Here is an 18893-nt window from a genome sequence, read left to right as displayed (position 1 = left end):
CCTAGAAGCTTTCCTCTCACAAACCTCTTCTGCATGTGTCAAAGTCATACAAGACTTCTCAATAAATGCAAAGAGATAATTCTGTTTAATGGCCCTCTGGTTACTCACATTAAATGAAGCACACAACAAGATGTGTGTTTGCCACAGGCATTCATCACTACCACAAGGATGTCTTACACAAGGCCCACCTGGAATAGAGACTCCCTACAGAGGAAAAGGTATTCCAGATATTCCTGCTTCCAAAAGATACTGTAATGATGACAGGGTTTCCTCAATGGGATTTGTGATCATTCTAAAGAGATTGGTTAAACCATCCATTCAGGAAAAAGAAAATGGGTGAAAGATCTTGAGCAGGTCACAGCCTCTCTGGGCATCCATCTTCTCATCTCTAAAATGGGGTTATTGGACTAAACGACCTCTGAGGTCCCCTGGCTTTTAACTTCATCATTCAACTGAAAGTGCTCTCTTCTCTCCAAAGTTATCACTGATCTCTGAATTGCCAAATCTAATGGCCTTTTCTCAGTCCTCATCCCTCTTGACTGCTCTGCAGCCTTTGACACTGTCCATCACCCTCCTTCTTGACACTCTCTTCTCACTAGGTTTTCGTGAGACTGCTCTCTCCTGCTTCTCCTCCTACCTATCTGACCACTCCCTCTCAGGCTGCTTTGCTGGTTCATCGAGAGCACAGCCACGGATGTCCCACAGGGCTCTGTCCTGGGCCTTCTTTTCTTCTTCTTCTTCTATACTATCTCACTTGCAAATCTCATCAGCTCCCACGGTTTCAACTATAATTTCCATGTAAATGATTTATTTGCCCAATCCTAATGTCTTTCCTGACCTCCAGTGCCCCATCTCCAACTGCCTATTAGACATCTTGAACTGGATGTCCCATAGACTTATTCAACTCAACACATCCAACCTCGTTATCTTTCCCTTCAAACCCTCTCCTCTTCTGAACTTTCCCGTTACTGTCAAGGGTATCATCATCCTCTGAATCACCCAGTCTCAAGACCTAGGTGTCATCCTCAACTTCTTATTCTCTCTCACCCTTCCCTAGTTTCTACCATCACAATATTTCTCACATATGCCCTCTTCTCTCCTCTGACATTGCTATTTGTATAAATGCTAGCTTCGTTACTGTTGTTACTTTGCCCCCAGAACCTTAGCACAGCTCCTGGAGCGGAGCAGATACGTCGTAAGTGCTCCCTGACTTACTATTCTGGCTGCTCTGGGCCCTCCCAGGTCTACAATTTTGTGTTCTATGATTCTCTGGCAGGTTTGAGCTAGAGGCTCTTTAAGGTTCTTTCTAGGCTGAACACTGTTTCACTTGCAATGACAGTCATTTAATGTAATATTATTGAGCATCGAGGACTTTATAGCTTCCTGATGAAGGGCAAGAAGCAGCACAGAATATGCAAGATAAAAATGAAAATAGGAGAAGATAAAAAGCAGAGGTTTAGCCTCCACTAAACGTGATGCATTTAATCTAAAGGCACATGGATGAATGAAAGATGAAGTCGTGCACGGGGGCCTTCGGCACCAAATCTCAGCCTAGCACTGTTACGTAATACTTAAGTGGTAGCGCATTTCCCCATCACTTCTTCTAGCAAAGGATGGATGACCCTTTGTCAAGGATCTATGTCATAGAAGGAATTCTTCCTTTGAATAACAACGATAATTCATATTCACATAGCCCTTGAAAGCTTACAAAGCGCCTTGTTCACAACAGGCCTATGAAGCTAGTAGTGTAAATGTTATTATGCTAGTTTTGTGGATAAGGAAATGAAGGCTTAGGGAGTGTAGAAGACTTGCTCAGGACCACTGTTAGTAAATGTTTGAGCCAGGTTTTGAGACCAAGATTCTATCAGTTTGTCCTATGACACCATGTTCAGTAGGGGTAGATTACGTGATCTCTGAGATCTCTTTCCATCTGGAAGGTTCTTCGATCCTACGAATCTATAACTCTACTCTGCTAAAAAGTCAACTCTTGGACAGTCAGAGGGATGTTGGCAAGAAAATCACAACACCAGAAGTTTTTGTTTATCCAGACACAGATAGATCCTTATATCCATCCAACTATGAGAAGAAGGCTTGATGTCTGTAGCTTCTATCTCAAGCTTGGGTAAGGTAGCTCATAAACATTACTTGCTCTGATTTCTTTTAATGTCAGACTTCACTGGGCCAGATGACAAGGCAGGGCAGGGGGCTTGATCACCCTCCAGCAAACTCTTCTAAACTCAGCTTACACCAACCAAGTTCTGCTCTCCAAATCACAAGACCACGGAGTTGGAAAGGAAGTGAGAGGCCATGTAGGCCGATCTCCATCAGGCCAAGAATTCTCTCGACATCACTAACAAGGAGTCACCCAGCCTTCTCATGCAGTCTGCTAGGGAGAGGGAACCCTCTGTTTCCCAAGGCAGCCCATATCACTTTTGGAAAGCTCTCTCTTATATTGAAATAAACTCTGCCTCTTCAGAAGTTCTGCCCTTTGGGGTCAAGCAGAACAAAGCTAATCCCTCGTCTTCAAGACAACTCTTCAGATACCTGAAGACAGCTCTCGCACTGCGCCTCCCCCGCCCCCATCCTTCACTCCCAACCCCAGTCTTTTCTTCTCATGCTGAGCCTGCTTGAGGGACCAGAGCAAATCTATGAATACTGAACTTCTAGCCAACAAAAGGTGAGGGACATCCAGTCAAGAGAGGGGAAATTGAAAATGTCAGACAAAGTCTATGCTGTCAGGAGGTCAAGGAAGGAAGAAGGTAAGCTGATGTGTGGGGGTGGGAACACAGCATATGCCAATAGTCCCGAGGAGGACACCAGCTTAGCTTTCTCTCTCATACACTGGAACTACCTGCAGCTAGAACATCAAAAAGGTAGGCACAGGGCTTCTCAGCTGGTGTTTGATACTGGTGCCCGTGATACTGCTTATGTCAAATCATTTTATGTCAGAAGAAGAGCAGAGCAAGGTAGCACCTCCTTTCAATTAAGCAGTGCAGCTGTGATGGCTGGCTGTGCCCAAAGATTGTTCTTTCTATGTCTGTAAGTGTGCTGTTCATGTGTGCTGTGTGTCCTCTGGGGACATCTTCTGTGCTGGCTGGCACTACTGATCTGTGCCAAGTCCAGGATTCAGTGACTACTGGGGTGGGGGGGGCACCGACTGTGTCTGTCACAAGGTCATCAACAGCTGCTTCCTTGACTATAGATTTTGAGTCCTTCCTTCCTCCTTAAGGCATGTCTGTGTCCAAGGTAGGACTACTCAGACAGGCAGGGATCACTGGACTCCGACATCTTCTGTGGAATGGCTTAGGGCATTTGTGAACCTAGACACACTTCAGAAAGTGTGATTTCTCTTTCAGTGACAAGTACAGTACAATTAATAGTTTGGATCTTCTTTCCTTTCAAATGTTTCCTCCATCTCCACTAATGCCTTCTTCCTTTGAGAGCCACTGAACTGCCTTCCCCACTAAGCAGGTCAATGCAGGACATATGTAACAAGGCTCATAACTATTTATTGACCAAATGCCTTCCCCTCCCTCGCCATTTTTCATTCCTTAGCCTTCTTCCAGTGCACCAGACATTCCTGTCTTTGGTTCCTGAGACTGCTGAACGAAGGCTAAGGCTGTGTTCTGTGCATAGGAGCTGTCCTAGGCAGCACCCAGGCCAAATGGAGTGGGAGAACATTAGGTGTGGGCACTAACATTGCCCTTGCCCCGGGAATACCTTGAACAAGGTAGTCTGTTGCTTCACTCTCCACCTCAGGGCTGAGCTGTCTGGTTTTCTGAAGGTATTTTAGGACAAAAACGTTGGGGGCAAAATGGATCATATTTTGCTCTCCACAGCCAAAGGGCAGTCGCAGAAGGTTATCGAGATGATTCAGAGTTGGACCCATCACGTCTCCTAACAGAAACAAAAGGGAATCACAATTTAAGTGTGCACTCTTGTCATTCTCCCTTTGCCTGGAAATTCTTTCCACTCTCTTCTGTGAGAGTGGAAATAATCCTCAGTAGGGAGCACTCAATCCTTCCCACTAGACTGAATGCCTCTCTCATCTGATCCCTTCACATTTTGTTGATATCTCCATTATGCATTTGTCCTTTCTTGTACTATAGTCATTGATATAACAGCATACCCCAGTAAATATCTTTAGAGTGCTCCATTAAACACAATGTTAGGTCAAATAACATTAGAGGGTGCAGCAAAGAGCATTTGAGCAGAGCTTTCTGTTATGGTGAATGAGTTTTGGGGGGTCAGGACCTATGATTTTACTAGTGTAGTTGCCTGGGGCGCTGAGAGGTCAGGAGATTTGCCTGATGTGGGTGAGAGGCCCTGGGCCAGCTATCTCTCCCTGGCCCTGTGGTTATAGTGGATTAATAATGGCATTATTGTGGGATGATGTTGGTTAGGACAATGCTATGAGTCTAGCCTGTACTGATCTATTATGCATGCCCACTGGAATGTGGGTTCCTATAAGGGAAGGAAGGGTTTTTGTTTTGTTTTTATATTCTCAACACCTCTCACAGTTCATGGCACAAAGTAAGTGCTCGATAAGTGCTTGGTGAATTGAACTGTTCTTCTTCCCCTGCCATTCTCCAGCAGAACAGAAGCTTCTTGAGGGAAAGAATCTAATCATACATATTCACTTCATTTCTGTATGCCTCACAGTATTACATGAAGAGCCTTGCATAGAGTAGGTCTTCAGGAAATATGGGACTGAACTGAATTTAACTTGGGCTGCTGGTTGTTCCTTGAATTTGACTCTAGGAAAGTAGTGGAATGGAGGCAAGACTCCAGCCAAGACTAGGAAAGGTTTCCAAAAGGATAAAAAAAGCCCTGGTAAACTTCCCAAATTGGTTTTAAAATAACTTAGTCTGTTCTCTTTTCCCTCTCATAAAATAACATGAAAGATCAAAAAATTCAAGACATTGGTCTTTGGGGAAAAAACTCAAATCCTTGCCCCTGGCATTTCTCATGAAGAAGAGTTTCCACTGAAAGAATCACATGGAGGTCTGCACGTCCAGGACCAACTAAGAGAACCTTTCAAGATGGCTGGTTGGATGCTAACGACAGCCACATTCCAAAGGGCAGGGTAAGGTGGAAGCAGGCAGGAGACAGGAGCTAGGAAAGCCTTTGGGTGTGTTATAAGGCCACTAGGCCCTTCAGCTGGGACTATGCATGTGAAGAATTGTAAATTCTTATTGAAACATATGCATCACAGAGTAATACTTCAAAAAGGAAAAAGAAAACTAGTGATAGCTTAAATGGGGCTATGAGAATAAGTGGCAAAATTAATCAAAATAACTCTTCTCCTATGCAAGGCTGTGAGGTTCACCCAGGGCATGCTCCTCACACCCATCCTATGTGGGAGGCTGGCAAAGAGAATTCTTCTCATTTTACATGTAAGCAAAACAGGATCAGAGAATAGGCAACCTGTCCGGGGTCACTGGGCTAGTCGGCCAGTGGAAGTCAGAACTCTGGCCTGGGTCTCTTGCTTCTTCTATGACCTCTTCTCTACCCTTCAGCTTGCCTGCACTGACCAGAAGCAGCAAGCACTTCCCCAGGCTGATGGGTAACTTTTACTGGTCCCATCCCCAGGAAGTTATACAGACCTACTGTCTATACATATAATTAAGGGAGCTGGCTCAGGACTTGGTCCTTCAATGAACTCTACACCTGCAGTGTTTTGTGGCTGACCCAACCCTGCTCTCATGCTGTGAATGTGTGTCCACCTCTGGGTCAACAAAGGAGAGAGAAGCATTACCTTCTTCTGTGCTCCTGGGAGAGCTTCAGTCCCTGGTAGAGTCCTACCGGTCTTCAGGTGGAAAAAGGGACTCAGCGGACTGGTCAGAGATCTCAGTTTATCAAAGATGGCAGCCACTGATGAGTCAGGCTAAACTTGTGTTTTGAGAGTGTAGTTACGATAACCTTCTCTGGCCCCTAATATCTAGTGAAGATTGCCAAGGATTAGTCCTCACACATAGCAGACCAGCTTAAGTGTGCCTGACTGAGAAAGGAAAGAGTGAATCTACCTGGATTTCTACCTGATGGGATGTCTAATCTGGACTCAATGAAAGGCCGCATAAGGTACCTATTATCGATGCCGCTGCTCTCTCTGACCCTGGGATCACATTAAGTGGGACTCCGAGGGTAAAGGCTTCATTGTGGTTTTCATCCGTCTCCTCTTTCCTCCAGATCTTGTATTCTCCCATGGAGCCCCATCCCGTTGAGAAGCCTATGTACTTCACCTCTGGTGGTTTGGGAAGGCTCCACTCTACAATGACAGATTCGTTGGATGGTTCGATCCCATGGCCTACCTGCAAAGAGACGGTGGGTCTGATATTTCCAGGCAAAGAATGCAGCAGCTACTGGTTTAGTTCTTACATGGTAGCAATGAGGTAAGGGTCTTTCCCTCAAGAAAGTGATCAGAGAACCCTGTGCCAATACTTCAAGAACCTGTGATGTCTTCAGTATGGGTTAGCTCCCTCCACTGATACAGATAATAACCCCTCTATCCTTAGAAGAGAGCTTTCACAAGCTGTAGCTAAAAACTCCCCACCATATAGTAACCAGCAGCCCTCTGGGGACAAACTTCTCCCCTTAGCTAGGCTTGTTCTTCCTTGGATTGTCCAGTGCAGGACCCATACCCCAAGCTTCTCCAGACCAAAAGGCCCTACTAAACTCATACTCTGTCAGCCCAGAGAGGCCACTGATGTTACTTTATATCAGTGACTGAACAGATCAAGCATCAGCAATTTTATCAGTGTGGGAAGCTCCTGCACTGCTATAGAATGACCTTTCTGCAACCTGGTGACCAATCTGGAGGACTGTGATAAAAAAAATGCATTACCCTGCAGGCAGCCTGGTAAGGAGCCTCTCAGATAGCATAGTCTGTGGGAACCCATGGTCACTTCCATGCCTCAAGGCACTGAGGGAGGGCTTTAATGAAGGAACAACATTTCACTTTTATGTGATACTCTGTGATTTACTGGGCCTGGAGTCAGGAAGACCTGAGTTCAAATCTGACCTCTGACACTTACTAGCTGCGTGACCCTGGGCAAGTCCCTTCCCCCTGTTTGCCTCAGTTTCCTCATCTGTAAAATGAACTGCAGAAAGAAATGGCAAACCACTCCAGTAACTTTGACAAATAAACAACAACAAAAAACAAAACCAAATGAGATCACAGAGTCAGATATGACTGAAAACAACCAAACAACATTTTACCAGGAACTGGCCTTATAAACAACCCCTGGATGTAGGTGGTACAAATATTGTGCCCATTTTACAGATAAGAAACCTAGAGTTCAAGGTCAGGTGACCTGTACACATTCAAAAGCTGCTGGGATTTAAATTCAGAGATTTTGACTAAGTCCAGTGCTCTTACTGCGATACCACACGAACAAAGGTCATATACTCTCATTAAACGGCAAAAGGCAATTTAAAATCAAAAGTCCCTGAATCCTGCTAGGAAAATAAGAAACAGCAAGGTGATTTCATCCAAAATTAATTACCTGGATAATTCCATTTTTCCAGCTGATCCAAAAAGTCCGGAATTCATCCCAAGAGAGAATTCCAGTTGTGTCTACACTAGCCACAGGGTCACCCATTTTGCTCAAGGAAATCCATGTCTTGGAATTTTGGTGCCCGCCAATGACAATCTCTGTCATCTCTGCTGTGTCATGGGGACCAGACGACAGTGCAAAATGGGCATCATTGTGGGCTTTCACAGCAACATCAAAGTGGGTCATACGCAGTGGCTTCTGAACATATTGGTACTCGTACTTATTCGGAGTTGAAATGTGAATTTTCTCTAGTCAAGGAAAAAAAAAAGAAGTGCAATTGTGCAAGATGGTGGCCACATAGCCGATTATCCTCTAGTCTTCCCAGCTCAGCAGGACCCACTGGAGCTTGGAATTCACTAGCAGAGCCTCCGAAGCGCAGTGAAGGACCGGAGGAATGCCTTAATGGAAGACTAGAGGGAGATACACGCTTTTAAAAATGGTATGTCTCAGTGACTTCCTGGGGTGATTGTACAATTCATGCCAATCTAGTCTGTTCTGCAACAAGCCGCGGAAATCACTGGAAATGTGATTCTATAAGAGTTAGGCCCGTACTGGGAGCTCATCATATAGTGAGATTTTAAAGAAGCACTTTTTCAAACCTACATATGCTAGAGTTTAAGGCCAATGAAGGAAGAGACCCTATCGTTTCTAGACTTTGTGTCTCCCTTAGCAGCTAAGATACTGGATCCAGTGTCAGTGTTGGATCTGAATTTTTAAAAAACTTCTTCACTGCTATAAAGATACTATCTTAGCTTCTCAAAAATACCAAACTAGTAGCTTGTTCTCTCTTTGTGTCTTCCTGGCCTGAACTATCTCTAGAGTAGGACTAGCTATGGCAGCTGAGAAAGGGAAGGATAAAGGAGGAGGCCTGGTTCGATTAGGTGCTTGCACAATGACTGAGGGGAAAGGGATGAACCCTGGGCTCACACAGAGGTGATCAGTTCAAAAGATCTCACCACCTCCCTTCACTATGGTAAAGGGCATGGCGCTACCCCTTCCTTCTACACAGATCCCTCATTCTACATGATGAGCATTCGTTATTTCTTTTCCCTTTGAGGGTGGAATGTATATTTTAAGCTGACTACACCTGGATAAAGGGATGGGAGGGATACCCAGTGTAATTAGTGCTGGGCCCCCATGCCATGACGGATAGTCCTCAAGCTCACAATTGTTCCAATGACCCTGATCCCCCAAATTCCCCTGGGGCAGCTCCTGGCTTCAGACACCTTCTGGGGATATCTCTATTCCTAATTCCAACATTCCAACATTCCAGGTTAACTCGAAGTCTTGAAACATTAGGTTTTGACTGCTTGCAAAAGTGAAGCAGGACAGTGACTGTGGGAGTCAGATACTGATGCCCACCTGCCAAATCAACTGGCAACTTGCGTAACTGACAATAAATTTTGACTTTTTCCCATGATAAATGTTTAAAAAAGGCGTATTTCAGTGATTTCTAACTTTATTGCTAAGCTCAGATATTCAGCATAAGGTTTGTAGACCTAGTTTAATAGTGGATATTTGCTAAGCAATTTAATTCTATTAAAGGCTAGTCAAAGCGTAAGTTAAAAACAAAGTATGCTTTATTCAAAGAATACCATAGTAGAAATTCTTTGCCTCTTGGAAAAATGCTGAGGTCTGAATGATATCTTGGCTGAGACAGAGGAATGTCATTTTTTTATACAGTTGGTCAACAAGCATTTATTAAGTGCTTTCTATATGCCGGGCACTGCACATACTATAATCAGAACCAAGACTTACCATTGGGGCAGAAGAAGACACTATAGGTATATTCTCTTGCTAGTCCTTCTGGCTGAAAATAAAAAGAAATGCAACAAGTGAGTGATGATCAGGAGTAACACTTAGAGGGAGCAGTCTCTTCTTTAAGCTTATGGTGGACACAGAATCTTAGCAGCTGCCAAAACTGTCCCATGTGCTTCACCATCTAAGCACAGTGCCTTCCTAATGAGGCCAAGGTCACTGCTTCTACCCCAGGAAACATAAAAAAGGCGCTAGCACATAATATGTCAAAGTAGGAAAGGAACTTAGAACACAGAACATGGAATGAAAGTCTGACCTAGAAGAAACCTAAATATCATTCCATCCAACCCCAGCATGCCCCAGACAAAAGGCAACTGGGGCCCGGGCGGGGGGGTGGAATCACTTGCCTAGTCACCCGGATAATGTCTTGCTTTTCAAGTGAATTTGCCCTTTCAATATATAATTCCAATCATGACGTCTATTTCATCAAATTTTCATGATAGTCATAAGGTCATACATATACATGTGCATGTGTGTATATACATTTGCATATTTATATCTATCTATATCTATGGCGCAGCTAGGTGGCACAGTAGATAGAGCGCTGGGCCTGGAGTCGGGAAGACCTGAGTTTAAATATGGCTTTAGATACTCACTGTATGATCTTGGGCAAGTTATGTAACCCTATCTGCATCAGTTTCCTCATCTGTAAAATGAGCTAGAGAAGGAAATGACAAACCATTCCAGTATCTTTGCTAAGAAAACCCAAATGGGATCAGGAAGAATCGGACTTGACTGAAACAACCCAACAAAATATCTCTATCTCAGTGTCTATATCTACCTATTCCACCTCATGCTAAGACCCCAGGTTACATAAAAATATACATTTCCAATTTTTATAGGATCCTAAGATTTATAGCTGGCGGGGGGGGGGGATCTTCCATACAATTCATATAGTTCAACTGCCCAGGAAGAAATGGAAAACAGTAAGAAAACAAACAATTTGTTTTCTTGGATGATGAGTGGATACCACTTGGCCTGGATGAACTACATTTCTGGGTACCGAAAAAAATGGGCAGCTATGATTACTGAGCCACTACCAGTAACCTTTGAAAGTCTGTGGGGAATGAAAAAATCTGACAGGACTGTAGAAAAGGCGTTTCGTGTGGAAAAGAGGAAGAGAGGTCAATAAGACAGTAGTAGCACAATTGGATGGAAAGTGCATTGATTCAAGTCAGGGACTGAAAGAGGAGCCAATGGTGCAAAGCCACCTGGGAAGAGAGTGTCCAGTGGAACATAAGCCCCAAGGATGTGTGCCTGGCTCTAGACTAGCTAACTTTTTTGAATGATGACTTGGTTAATTAAAGGCAAAAATGGCATCTTTATCAATCTGCAGATGACATAAAGCTGGGAAGGAGAGCTACCACGCTGGCTGACAGTCTGGATCCAAATACATCTGGCCAAGATAGAGTGTGTCGCCAAAACTAATAACATGAAATTTCATAGGGGAAATGTAAAGTCTGACATTTTGGTTAAGCAAATACATTTGATTTTAGGAAAGTCATTGACAAGCTGGAGGGCATCCAGAGGATGGCACCAGAATGGTGAAGGGCTTCAAGTTCATGAGGATGAAGCCATATGATGACTGGTTAAAGGAACCAGATGTAACTATATCTACCTACACAGGGCAGCTAGGTGGTGCCACAGTGCACAGAGTACCTGGCCTGAAGTTCATTTTCCTGTGTTCAAATCCAGCCTCAGACACTAGCTGTGTGACCCTGGGCGAGTCACTTTGCCCTGTTTGCCTCAGTTTCATCATCTGTCAAATGATCTAGAGAAGGAAATGGCAAACCAGTCCAGTATCTTTGCCAAGAAAACCCCAAGTGGGGTCACAAAGAGTCAGACATGACTGAAATGACTAAACAACAACAAAATCTCTCCCCCTCTCTCTTGACTGAGGAGGAACATGATAGCTATCTCTAAGTATTGAAGCGTTATTGTGTAGAAGAGGGATCAATTTTTTTCTGCTTGGTCCCAGAGGGCAGAACTAGCAGCCATGGGTAGAAGTTGCAAAAGGACAAATTTAGTCTTGAGGTCAGGTTAATACTTCCTAATGATTGGTTATTGAGAGAGGGAATGACCTGTGACAGAAAATGCTGGACTTTCCCTCATTAGAGATCTTCAGAGAAATATCATAAATGGCCACCAAGGTTCCTTTTTAACTATGAGGGTCACGGTGACTTACTGAAAGTTGCAGAGTGACTGAGTGACACAGCTGAGATTGGAACTCAGGTCTTTCAACTCTGGCGCCTGTTTCCTATAGCTGCTGCCTCCCTGGACTCTTCTGGCCTGTCATGACAGCACTGGGTATGTAACAAAGAGGTGGTGCGTAGGTTCCCATAGAGTTTGGTGTGAGGAAATGATGGCGCAATCAGATCTGGCCTAGACACTCACTATGGCTTGTTAATATCCTATGGGGTGGGGTAGGTAAAAGCTCCCCCAAACAACTCATTACCAAGCGCACATGGGAGCTGTGCAGGCCGTTTGGGTGCTATAAACAAGGGAAGTTTGACCACAGGTTGTATAAACAAATAGCATTTCTACGACTGACCAGACAACAGGTTTTAAATGATGCTCTACTTCCTGTTTGCTTCCTGTTCATTTAAAGAACGCTTTTGCACTTAGTGGCAGGGGACTGTAGACATACACGTTCCTAATACAATCATACATTCAGCCCCGATGAACACAGGATGTCAAGTCAACGGTTCTCCAAACAATTTTACAATTACAACTGGGAGTTCGGCACAACAAATATGTGACTCTGGCCAGGCCACAGCCCTAATTGAAAACATTTGCAAAATTCATCCCTACAGGATAACAACTATTCCTCAAACACAGCTGCAAGTCAGGGAAGAAAGACCCATTGTAGCTGTGGTCCTAAGGCAGGATACGTTAGGGGGCACTGAAAGTTGCTTAAAAGGAGATGCAGAATTCAGAATACTGTATTTCTAGATTCCCTTCTTCCACCTAAAATCCACCCAAAGTGTCTCCTCCTGGGGTGGTTACACAGATAATGGCAGTGACACTAGTAACAACTCACACTTCTCTAGCACGTAAAGTTTGCAAAGCATGTTCCTGAAAACAGCAAGTGGGTGATATGACTATTATTAGCCTCCCTTTAAACTGGAGTCCTGGGGCTAAAGGACTTGTTCAGGATCACAAAGCTCTCTGGTGTCTTCTAAGTGCACTAACTCCTACCTTGGGGTCATGTGGTGTAAGGGGACGCTGCAATGGACCAAGAGTCAGCAGGAACTGAGTTCAAATCTTGCCTGACACTGACTGGCCGTGTGACTCTAGCCAAGTCCCATACCTCTCTTCAGTTCCAGTTTCCTCATTTTACCACCCACTCCCGCCCCTGGGTTGTTGTGAGGATAGAGTGAGAGACCAAAGTAAAACACCTTGAAAACCTTTAGGTGCCATGTAAATGCTTCTTACTATTACCATTACTACCTATGTGGCCTTTCATAGTGCATGTAACCTCTCTGGGCCTCAGCCTCTTTAACTATTTTAAAATATTTTATTTTATTTTCTAATTACATGTAAAATTTTTTTAGCATTCATTTTTTAAAAATTTTGAGTTCCAACTTCTCTCCCTCCCTCCTTTCCTCCCCTCCACGCTCATTGAGATGGCAAGCAATTTGATATGTTATACAGGCAGTCATGCCAAATATAATCCTTATAAAATATATAATAAGTAATACATTAATAAATAAAATATATAAAATATAATCCTTAAAAAATGGGGGGAGGGGTAAAGGACCAAGGCCTCTCCCAGTTCTAACTCCTGGGAGCTTTTTGAAGGCTATCTTTAATGGAGTACAAGCTAAAATGAGTCTTACAAGGAGAAAGGGAATAAGCACTTATAAAGGGCCTACTATGTGCCAGGCCTGTGCTGAGCCTATTACGAATTGTCAAGATATTAGGAAACGGGCTGTGTCTGGAGCTTGGCACAACAATCCTTTGCACTCATCCTTTGGGTGATCCCTCCTCTGGCAAAATCACATAATTATTGTATTGCTTTGACCAGCACAAGGTATCTTCTGGGCTTGGACAAGCACTAGACAAGTTCTGGTCATGAAGTCCTGCCATGAATTGAACTTGTCACATGGCTGCTGTTACCTCTCATTGTCAGGGCTACAGCTCCCTGCGAGGCCATTGGTATAAGTATTGAGATCTCCCCACGCTGCCTTGGGTCCCCCCACTGGGGCGGGGCCCAGGCACATGTGTCCTTGTTTGCAAGTCATTTCCCTCACTTTGAAATTAAACTTTTGTTTGATTCCTGACCCTCCTGTCTCTAGTCTGCTCTGTTCAGCTCCAGCCCTCCACAGGTTAGACATTATCTCGTCTGATACTCACCACAAGCCTGTGCTATTATCATCCCCGTTTTATCACTAAGGAAACTGAGGCAGAGCTTCAGTGATTTGCCAAGGGTCACACAGCTATAAGTGTCTGAGGCTGGATTGGAACCCAGCTCTCTATCCACCGTGCCACCTAGCTGCTTACCAAGCCAGAAAGGCTTTAAGCATAGACCCCTGAATGAACTGTGTAGCTGGAGTCTGAAGGCTGGCTCCAAGAAGTTCCGAGATCAGATGACTGACTAGTGACAAGTGACAAGTATTTTCAACTACATTAAGACCACATACTGAAGAAGGGTCTAAGATTTGAGTCAATAGAAAGAAAGTCTACACAGATCCAACCACAGATTCTCAAACAAAGTATACCCTTCCTCATCTAGGGAGCTCAGAGCGTTACACATTTCTTCTGTGGTTTCATCGACAGGGAGTATTATTACATGGTGGGAAGCCCCGGGGGCCTAGAATAAAGAAAGACTCGGGTTTAAATCTTTTTGCCTCTGGTTGTGACTAGTTATGTGACCAGGGCAAGTCACTTACCCTCTTTCTCAGCCTCAGTTTCTTCATCTGTATGACGGAGATAACAATATTTCTAGGCCCTGCCTCATAGAGTTGTTGTGAGGACCAACTTAACTCATGTATCTAAATTGCTTTGTAAACCTTAAAGTGACACATATAAAAAAGAGTCAATTATTGTTATTGTAATTTTCTGTTACTTGTGTAATGGGGCTTTGCACAAGTCCAGATCACTTAAGATGGCAGCACCCATGTGGGAGACACCAGGAACCTGTTTCTGGTGGGGAAACATTCTACGTTCCATATCAGGTGGGTGGGAGCAGCCTCCTTCCATTGGCTGAACAGCAGGTACTGCTCTCATCTCCCAAACTACCAGACTGTAGCTGTCTCTCTCTTTCCAGCCCTGCCTGGGAAGGATGGTTTTATTCACTTGTAGCATGGGCACCATGCACCAAGCTGGGTGGAGGGAAGGGCTACTTTGCTCTGTGCCCCAAGGAACAAGTCTGGGATGTTTTTTATCTGTTTTTGTTGTTCTTCCTTTTCGGTTCTAGGTGCAGGCAGTGGGCTGGCCTGACCTGATCTATGGTGACCTTGGAGACAGTATTACAGGCCAGATGTTGCTGCCAGCCCAGCAGGGAAGCCCTCAGAAGTCAGGGTGCTGGGAGGTAGACCAGGAGGACTTTGGATCTGGAGCTTAGTGGGACTTTGACTACATAAGCTGAGTTAAACTCAACCCGATCTCCTTCCCCTCCCCAGAAATGTGGGGGTACTAAGGGTATTAGGCACCCCAAGTGTTGGAAGGGGATGTCTGTTTCTTATTGCTATATCTCTGAAGCAAATACTCCTTTGTAAAAGCAAATCTGGTAAATGGTTAAATAGAATTGGCTGCTGGCTACCCCAATAAAACTGAGGGAACATAACTGGTGGGAACTTGAGCCAAGAGCAGACACTAGATGCCCCTTAATCCCTTAAGGGCTCTGGAGAACCATGGGAGTGACATACAAGTAGAGAAACCATGGTGCAGAGAAGCTTCGACATGCTCTGGGAGACTGTAATGCACTGGCAAGACATATGTCATGGGCCCTTTCAAAAATTCGGTGTGTTTACAAATACATGACTGAAGGGCATCATTTCTTCCTCCTGATTCTGATAGCCATCTTGGTTAGTTGGCAACTATGGTAAAGGTTTAAGAATAATATTTTATTAAAGCTCTTCCGTCACACACCATTAGGACTTCCCCAGAAGCAGGTTCAAGGGTAAATGAGATGAGGATTTATCCTGCAGCAAGGGCACCTTTGGACAGCTCTTAGCCTGGGAGAGTGAGGCTGCAGAGAAATACTTAACAAAAGTCTTATGAGGGTGGGGCATGGATTATTATCCCCATTTTGCAGAAGAGCAAACTGAAGTTCAGAGAAGGGAAAATGATTAAGGTACTTTGTGTCAGTAACTTAGCCAAGTGACAGAACCTTGAATTGAACCCACATCTTCCCACCCTGTGACACTTTCTACAAGCCACTTCATTGCTTCTCACAGTAATGTCCACATGTGGTCACTTTCTCGTGCACTACACTCCGATAACATAAGCACTGCCTTCCCTTATAAGACAGAGTGAATGAAATCCCAAACCTTACCTTAATTATTTCATACTGGAGAAACATTCCTGTTCTAAGGCATTTCTCTTTGTCTCACACCCAGTTCCCCCTTGACAAAATACAGTTTTGTTTTTGTTTGTTTTTTTTCCCCCTGTGATAACCAGTCAAATGCAGAAAGCTCCAAATGTGCTTTTACTCCATAATTGGCACCGGTGACAGAGGAAACCTGGGGGAATTGTTGAGGCCTTGTATATCCCACTGACCAAACAATCTGGATTTTTGTTCCTCATTATGAAAATCTGACTTTGGCCAAACATGTATGTATATCTCCTTACCTCAATAATGACACTACTTCTGATGTAATCTGTCCCAACTGGAGTTCTTTTGTCAAAGTAATTATCCTCTGGATGTTTGCTGCCTTTTGGGATCTGAAAATTGCCTTGACAACAGTTTGTTTCACCATAAGCAAATGCTTTTGCTGCAAAATTGAATGGGGGAAAGGAGGAAGAGAAATGTACTGATGAAGTCTCCCGAGCCTCAGAACCCATCCCATGGAAGCACCACCCTTGTTATTAAGGACAGGCATCAGGACACACAACATCCAACCAAACACGAATTGTTCCCTGACACTTGGTAAAAGCTCTTGGGCATTACCTGTAATGTTGCTGAGGCCGAGCTCACTGAAAGCCAAGACTATGGAAGTGGGCTTTGCTTCTCCCGGCGCCACACATTTTTTCCTTGTCAGATGGTGTTTACCAGGATGTCCAACAAACTTTATGCCTTTGGGAACGGAAATTTTCACGTAAACCTGCAAACAATGTTCTCTGATTGTATTACCTATGGATCCCAGAGTGCCTAGAACATAAGCAGCACCTCTCATGGAAAAATTCAACCCACCCTGTGAATAGACTGTGGACTAGAAACACTGCACTGACACACTGATTGGATAACATCAAACCACTTGAAAGAAAAGGTAAATGTCCAGATCTAAGAGACAAATGAAGACACCTTGGGAGAAAAGACATTGTAAGAGGAGCAAACAGTATTGTCTAAGGGAGGGTTAACCGGTAATGAAGAAACCCATCTCAAATGTCTTCCTTGATAATCTCCAGTAACACCATCCACAGAGAATCTAGGAGACTAACAAAGAAGGTTCATGACCCACATTTTCTACATCTTGAAACAGACTGACTTTTGTCTACATTGATTCAGTCTGTTTTGCACTGAAAACTCCTTAGTGGAGGGGGACTGATTCTTCTTCAGCTATCCAGCTAGGCTCAAGCACCACATAAGGGCATCAAACGGAAGGGACCTAAGAGACATAAGGTCTCTTCCAATGCTAACATTCTATGATTATGTCACACCATTCATTTTGTAGGTGGCAACTACATGGTCAAGCGGACAGAACACCGGACTTGGAGTCAGGAAGACCTGAGTTCAAATTTGGCCTCTGACACTTACTAGCTGTGTGACCCTAGGTGAGTCACTTGGCCTCTCTTTGCCTCAGCTTCCTCGTCTGTAAAATGGGGGTAATCACACCTACCTCCCAGGGTTGCTGTGAAGATCAAATGAAGTGGTAATTACAGAGCGCTCAGCACATAGTAAGTGCTACGTAACTGTTGGCTATTACTGCTATCACTGCTGCTGCTGCTGCTGCTACTACCACTACCACCTGGGTTCAGTCTGGCTTCCTTTAGTTCCACAACCCTGGGCAAGTCACTTAACCTCTCTTTGCCTTCATTTCCTCATTTGTAAAATAGGGTCCTCCCAGGGTTACTTTGAGTATCACAGCACTTTGCAAATTAAAAAGTAAATGACAATTATTGTGACTCTGCGGAGACTTAGGGCCCACTGAGTGGCCCGAGGTGGGGCCAGGACTTGGCTCTGAGCATCCTGACCCCCACTCTTCCATTCGTTCTCCTTCCAGGGCTCCTTCCACCACACCCTCTGCTCCTCTGCTCAGGACTCTGGGGAGGAGACGGGCCACACAGAATGTGCTGGGGAAAGCAACAGGCTCGTGGTGAATCCATCCATAAGCATTACTAATCACTTGGTAAGTATTTGTAATGCAGAGATTTTTCCAAACATTTTAAACTTATTTACACTTCTAGTCTGTACCACCTTTGAGCGGGTAACGAATCCCAAGATTCTGCTCCTTCCTGGATGAAGCAGATCTTCTTTTTTATAAATCTAAGAATTCTTTTCTGTTAGAAAAGGCACCTCCCAGCTCTAATACGGGGTCATATTAACTTACTGAATCATACAATGGCAAAGCTAGGAGGGACTTGAGAAATCATCTTATCTAACCCCTTTATTTTAAAAATGAAGTTCAGAGAGTGGATGTGACCCAGGACTTACTGACTCCAAGTTTCGTAGTCCACACTATGGCTATGCCATAAACCTTATAAATGTAGATGATATTTCCACCTTTCTTTCTCATTCTTTGTCTTCCTGAGAAGGCTGCATTTTAGGGCAAAAGACAGGTGGATTTGGTTTTTTCCATACCCAGAAAGAATATTATTTCTCCTTCTATGTCAGCAGGAATTCATTTTTCCTAGTGTCCCTTCAATATTTTCCTGTTACATATCATTAAGGTCTACTTCAGAAAACCACCCTTATAAAGTTTCTCTTAACCCCGGGCCTCTGTACCAAGTTAGGTTAGTGACACAGTCCCTGCCACCCAAGGACCAGATGATCTAGCAAAGGTTTATAATTTCAGGACAGAATTCTTTTTGTACTAACCGCTCCAAGGAAAGCCCTGATTTTGTTGTGTAAGGACACAGTTGTACCCCTTCTTCCTTATACCCATCTTAATCTTAAACATAGCATGCCTACAGCCATGGGACTCCTTCTCTCCAAGGTTACCTTCCCATACTTTCAGGCCCTAGAGGCCCATGAGCAGCCAATGTAAAAGACACTAAGGGACAAATCATTGCTGTCCCAAACAAAGGTTCAGTCTTCCATTTTGATCCGTTGTGGGCCCCGAGCTAACCTCCTACACTCTGGATCTTTGACTGCCTCAAACACTTAGACTTAGATGCCCTTCTCTCCTTCTTCAT

At 44.2% G+C, this 18893-nt stretch overlaps 1 protein-coding gene across 1 annotated transcript in view; it reads right to left on the bottom strand.

Moving 5' to 3' along the window:
• CPAMD8 (C3 and PZP like alpha-2-macroglobulin domain containing 8) overlaps nt 1–18893 on the bottom strand; it is a 161272-nt gene that overhangs the window by 66989 nt on the left and 75390 nt on the right. The window contains exons 21-26 of the mRNA XM_036734810.1: nt 16489–16642; nt 16170–16312; nt 9315–9366; nt 7506–7804; nt 6086–6311; nt 3721–3897 (exon numbers count right to left, since the gene is read on the bottom strand). Coding sequence (XP_036590705.1) covers nt 3721–3897; nt 6086–6311; nt 7506–7804; nt 9315–9366; nt 16170–16312; nt 16489–16642 — 1051 coding nt within the window. The remainder of the gene's footprint in view (nt 1–3720; nt 3898–6085; nt 6312–7505; nt 7805–9314; nt 9367–16169; nt 16313–16488; nt 16643–18893) is intronic.

Source organism: Trichosurus vulpecula, chromosome 1 (assembly GCF_011100635.1).
Source record: "Trichosurus vulpecula isolate mTriVul1 chromosome 1, mTriVul1.pri, whole genome shotgun sequence".
NCBI classification, from domain to species: Eukaryota; Metazoa; Chordata; class Mammalia; order Diprotodontia; family Phalangeridae; genus Trichosurus; species Trichosurus vulpecula.
The sequence above is the reverse complement of the archived record's forward strand: the minus strand, read 5'-3'. Positions and strand labels throughout refer to the sequence as shown.